The 6,000-nt window shown below is 37.7% G+C and overlaps 1 protein-coding gene across 2 annotated transcripts in view; it reads right to left on the bottom strand.

Moving 5' to 3' along the window:
- Window positions 1-6,000, bottom strand: part of LOC111045750 — a 106,339-nt gene that overhangs the window by 81,295 nt on the left and 19,044 nt on the right. The window contains exon 3 of one of the 2 annotated variants that reach the window (XM_039441295.1): window positions 3,142-3,255. The exons of the other annotated variant lie outside the window; for it this stretch is intronic. Within the exon in view, the coding sequence (XP_039297229.1) occupies window positions 3,142-3,255 (114 nt within the window). The remainder of the gene's footprint in view (window positions 1-3,141; window positions 3,256-6,000) is intronic. 2 annotated transcript variants of the gene reach the window in all.

Genomic DNA, 6,000 nt, shown 5'->3' with positions numbered 1-6,000 from the left:
TCATCCTGCTGTATAGACAAGGTGGCTGTGACGAAGCAGCAAGGCAGAAGAGGGGGGTGAATCGGCGAAACAATGAGAAACTACAAAAAAGACACTTACCACATTCATACTGACACACACACACACAAAGAAGGAAATGATAGAAGAAATATAGAAATCATAAGAGATAGAAGAAGAAAATAATCAAGTGAAGAAGTCGAGCACTATGAAACGATAAGATAACGCTATATTAGATGGCCTAGGCGGTTCGGCTCCATTGATAATTATAAACATACTAATACAGTGAATGCATATATAAATCCACAAGAATAGCGAATATTGATAGAAGAGAAAAGAAGTAGAGAGCTGATAGCTCAATCAAGATACTGTAATTAGGTAGAGAATTAGAGAAAAAAAAATATAAGGCAATGAACTGCATTCTGATAAATATAGGTATGAGCGATAACTTATTTACATTGTGACACAGAAAAATGGGAAGATTACTTAAAAAAAATATATATATATAAGTAATAATAATAATAAAAAGAGTAAATAGTCGATAGTAATAATAGGAAAGAAAGTAATGTTATCATGTAACTTTATCTTGACAAAGTGATAAACCCTACCGATAAACAAGAATTAGAACAGAGAACGGAGGCAACATATAAGTGAGGCGTAGTCAAGATAGCGGGATGAGAAAGACAACCAGATCACAATCACATGAACACTTGAGATTCTACTCTTCATTCACACACATAAATACACATAATGCAAATGCACAAATCAAGACAATATATGGATTTGACTGAATGGAAGGTTCTGCTTATAAGAAATGCCATACCGACTCAGATTTCATCCAACCAGCTGACTGATAATGAAGAGAAATTAAAAGAGTTAAAAGAACTATAAAATAGAAATAATTAATGACTCATTGAATGAAATTAAGTGGATGAATGAATTCTATCAGTTGAATTGAATTATAGAAGATCTGAATTTATTATTAATTCAGATTTATTATTATTATATTGATTTATTTATTATTCTGATTTAGAATTTATTTATTATTAGATCTGAATTAATTGTAATAATCAGCTGAAATAAGCAATAATTTACTGAATATTATTAACTGCAATAATAATAATTGAACTGTCAATTGGGTGAAATGATTAACTGTACTGTATAATAAATGGAAAAAAATATATATAAAAAAATTGTTCTTCTAGGTCATTCTCAATTCAGAATTTTAGTCCAAGCTGAAATGCTAACAGAATAGATACAAACATTATTGTTGCTCACGGCTCACTGGAATGGATTCTGTCACCCTCGCGCCACATCACTCTGCCATCGACCATCCACGCATTCCGGATACCCACTCTGGCGGCCACCTCGCGGAAGTGAGCATGTCTTCGTCTAATAAGGTCCTCTCTTATGGTGACATCAGAACCCTTGAGCTGCCTCCTCGCCGATAACACCGAGCGCCGGGTCTGGTAGCTCACAAATTTCACGATAACAGCTCTTGGTCTCACCTGAGTCGCTCCAGTACCAGGAAGACGTCCCACTCTGTGGCAGCGGTCGATCTGCGCTGCATCCACCGAAATCTGTAATCTTTCACCACATAGTTTGGTGACAATTTCGGTGACATTTTCTCCATTCCTCTCCGGCAGACCAAATATTCGGACATTATTACGCCGTTGATACTGTTCTTGAGCGTCTAACTTATGCTCATACGATTCGGACCGAGATGCTGCCTTTTAGTGATGTCATGTATTTCCGCCTCCAATGAGTCGATTCTCTTCTCCATCGCTGACAAACGCGGCTCGTACTCGCTCTGGATACGTGATTTTATCAGTTCATCGAGAGTATCATTGAGTTTTATAACAACATGGTCGACGAGACTGTCAAGGAACTTGTTATCTGACAAGAGTTCGGCTACAAATTGTTTGAGCATACCTTTATCAGCCGGCCACCCCTCCCCCTTGGTCGATGACGAGGATGATGCGGACGATGGGCGATCGTTCAATGCCGAACCCTTATCGCCACCGGTTGCGACCTTGGTTTGCTTGCTCCTTAGCACTGCTGGCGAAGAATTATGCATGTTCGAAAAATAAATTGTAGAAATCACAGCAACCACTCAAGATGAGAATTTGAAATTTGGAGTGATTGAAGATGAGTACACACTGCACAAGTCAGCCAAAAATTAGAATTCAGCTACAACTAAAACTTGCTAAACTTGAGAAAAAAAACAGGAGCCGAAACAAACAACGTCAGGCCGTTACATTCTATCTCTTGAGAGGTAAAAGAGAGAGAGAGAGAGTGAGAGAGAATGGTGAAGGGAAAAACGCCAACCAGGGGGGACCATAGCACACGAGATGACTGTGTGACTCCGTCCCCGGAAACAGCCAGGCTTATAGCAGTACAGCTGGGTGAAGTCTCCAGACTATGGGAGGTTCATGGCTTGACCGAGTAGCCAGAACTTTCCGCCTCTGGGAGTAGCTGGGCACAGTGAAGCATCTGGTGGTTAGCCAGTGAGAGAACAGACTATGTGAATCAGGGTACCCCTGTCTCTGGAAGTAGCAGGCATGTGAAACTCCCGGGAGGCCAGACCTCGTGACCAAGACTGTGGGAATCGGGCAACGCTTCCGTCTCTGGAAGTTGCATCATAGTATGTCGAAAACCCCTCTCACTGGTTTCCGAAACGCTCGCGTCCCCTTATGGGTGCCTGTGTGGTAGACGTGCAAGCTCCCATCCTAGAGATGTATACAATTGGGAACCACGAGTATTTTTCTTGGTCTGTAGACGAGTTAGAGGATACGTCCGGGCTTTGCTAGGCTCACGTACCACTGGAACTGTATAGTGATGGTTCCACTCAAGGCAGGCCAAACTCCTCCATGATACTCGCCTACTGCCGACTTGGCAGTGCCGTTGGGTAGTAGTTCGCGTGTCACACCTCACGGGATAGAAGGTGCCCACTTGGAGATGTGACGTTAATGTGTGGTGTTTCGGCCAGATCCATGTCTTCAAGAGAGAGCCGTGTAAAAAGTAATATTTCTCGCACTATAGTGCTCTAGCAATAAATGAAATTTTAATATTAATAACAGTCAGTAGGTCAAACTATACATCTATAAAGGTATTAAAAATATATTGTATCGAATATTTACAAACCTGGATCAAGAGGGAGCCAGTATGCTCCATATTTGTTGACAGTAGTATACTTGGTATCACTTACAGACACAATAGCTCCTTCTAAGGGATGTTTTTGTGTGTCTGTGACAACACCTGCAATAAGAATCAATATCATTGAAAAATTGAGTATCATGACGGTTTCATAATTACCAGATTGTATTCACATTATATAAAAGACGAGATCATGAGTTTTTAAATCATCCTCGCACTTTCCATTAGCAACGCACAATAAAGAATCTCATGTGAGCATAATCCGCAATATAAAAAAAATGAATTGGAAAAATGCAGCAAAAATATTGTTTCATATTAGATATTGTCTTAGTACTATTATTTATTTTTGTTAAATGTGTGAACTATTTGGATATTACTGTCCAAAAATTCGTACGTCTACAAATAGACATGTTATCCTACTTTTATACTCACTCTTCTTCCGAAACTTTCATCTTTACTCAAAATCCAAAATTTTACCAGTTTAAAAAAGTCATTGAGATGTAAACTTCCAGGTTGTGATTATTTTTAATGAGATGAACATAAATGTAGTAATGAAGTCAGACTTGTTCCACAACACTTGACTTTTATTGATCTGTGCAGATTATTCGCATGTCACAACACTTTTGAGACAAGACATCTCAAGACAGCAAAATACCGCGTAATTTATTCTCCCTTATCACTCACTATAAAAAACCAAAACTTTTCGCTATAATGATGTCCTCGTTATTATGGTAGAGGAAAAAGATGGGAGAAGAGCTTTGCCGATTCTATACCTTGCCACTGCCTTCTATAGATGATAGCTGATGTATATCTGATGTAATATTAACTGTTCGTTCTTGTTATGATTGAATAATAAATTACCATAATTAAGATTGAATATTTTGTTAATTATATTTCTACTTTGTTAAAAAACGACCTGGCGATGTTGCGGAGCTAGAAAATAATAGCACTATCTGCTTTTTTGAATGATGAGGATAGCACACCAATGTTAATCAAATAATGCTATTATAACCTCACTATACAGTATGAAATGGTAAGATTGTCATTTTACAGAAACAAACATAAACAATAAGTTACTTGAATTCTTATCTTCAATTGAAATTCTTGATGAGAGATCCTTATTTTTGACAAAAACATCCTGTAATAGATTCACTAAAGAATGAAAAATTAAATACTATCAGAAATCAAATCGAATGACAGAGTAGATTTGTTTGTCCGAATTTTGTCCTACTGGCAAACAAAAAAGTAAGTCATTCTGTAATTTTTGTATAAATGTTTCTACTACTTCTGTTTTTTTTATTCAACGATAGATTGCTATCTAGTCTAGGGACTAATGAGCAACTTTTTCCTGTCCTATAATACTAATAAATACTTCATACAAGAGAATCCTCCATAGGGTCCCTATTCAAATTCTAATATTATTAGTACACTGCTTATGACTGTACTACACAGGTGGGTTTCACTCATTTCCACTGCTCTGCTTTTCCATGGGCGCAAGACACTTGAATCAGCACTAGACCAATTCAAATGCCTTCTTCCTTTTCAGCTTCCTAACCAATCTTTCATCTTCCAGCAGCTCGTGTTTCTCTGCATGCGTCTGGATTACGCTGCATACCAGGTCGACTTGCAGGTCTCTGTGCAGGTCGCTGTTTCTGACGTACCAAGGAGCATCAGCAATGTTTCTCAGCACCTTGTTTTGGAAGCGTTGTATGACTTTGATATTACTGTCTTTGGTATACCCCCAAAGTTGTATACCATACGTCCGTACTGGCTTTAGAACCTGTTTGTAGGAGTACTTTGTTTGAAATTGACAGGATGGAGTTCCTTCCAATCAGCCACCAGAGTCTCTTGTATTTTATTCCCAGCTCTTCTCTCTTCTTCTTAACATGGACCTTCCAGCGAAGCTTTGCAACTAAGGTCATACCTAGGTACCTGGCATCATTGGCAAATGGTACTATTTCATTGTTAATGGTTATTGGTATGGGTTGAGCCCTCTTGTTGGTTAAATTGATATTAACTGATTTTGCTTCATTGAGTATAATCTTTCATTTTGTTGTCCAGTCTTCAATTTTTCTGATAGATCTTTGAAGTTTTTCTGTGGCACTTTCAATCCTATTATATATTAATATTATAGCTAATATTGCTGTGTCGTCGGCAAATGTTTCTATTGTATTATTTTCGAGTCAAGGTAGATCACTTGTAAACAGAAGATAGAGAATCGGTCCCAAAACACTCCCTTGTGGTACTCCTGCTTTTATTTCTCCTAGTCCAGAATAAGCATCATCAAGTTTCACTCTGAAGTATCGTCCAGTTAAATATGAATGTAAGATGTCTGTTAATTGCTTATTAATTAGTCCTTCATGCCAGACTCTATCAAAAGCTTGACTCACATCCAGAAATGCTGCAGAACTTTTTTTTCTTCCAACGACCTTTCTATTATTTTTACAATCCTGTGTACCTGATCAATTGTTGAATGTTTTTTCCTGAAGCCAAATTGATGATCTGGTATTAATTTTTTCCTTCCAATAATCGGAGTCAGCCTTTTCAACAATATTCTTTCAAAAAGTTTTGACATTACTGGAAGCAAAGATATTGGCCGGTATGATGAGATGTTGTGGGGCTCTTTTCCAGGTTTTGGGATCATTACCAAGTCAGCTACCTTCCACATGCAAGGAAAATATTTGAGTCTGAAAACGACATTCATAATATTAGTTAATTTCACTATAGCTTTCCTTGGTAAATTCTTTAATACTACTCCTGTTATTAAATAGAATCCTGGTGCTTTTTTGTATATAATTTTTTTATTACTGTCTCTACTTCATCCAGAGTAACATGTCTAAACTCTTC

This window comes from Nilaparvata lugens, chromosome X, assembly GCF_014356525.2.
Source record: "Nilaparvata lugens isolate BPH chromosome X, ASM1435652v1, whole genome shotgun sequence".
NCBI classification, from domain to species: Eukaryota; Metazoa; Arthropoda; class Insecta; order Hemiptera; family Delphacidae; genus Nilaparvata; species Nilaparvata lugens.
Note: the sequence above shows the minus strand (reverse complement) of the source record. Positions and strands in the feature narration are given on the sequence as shown.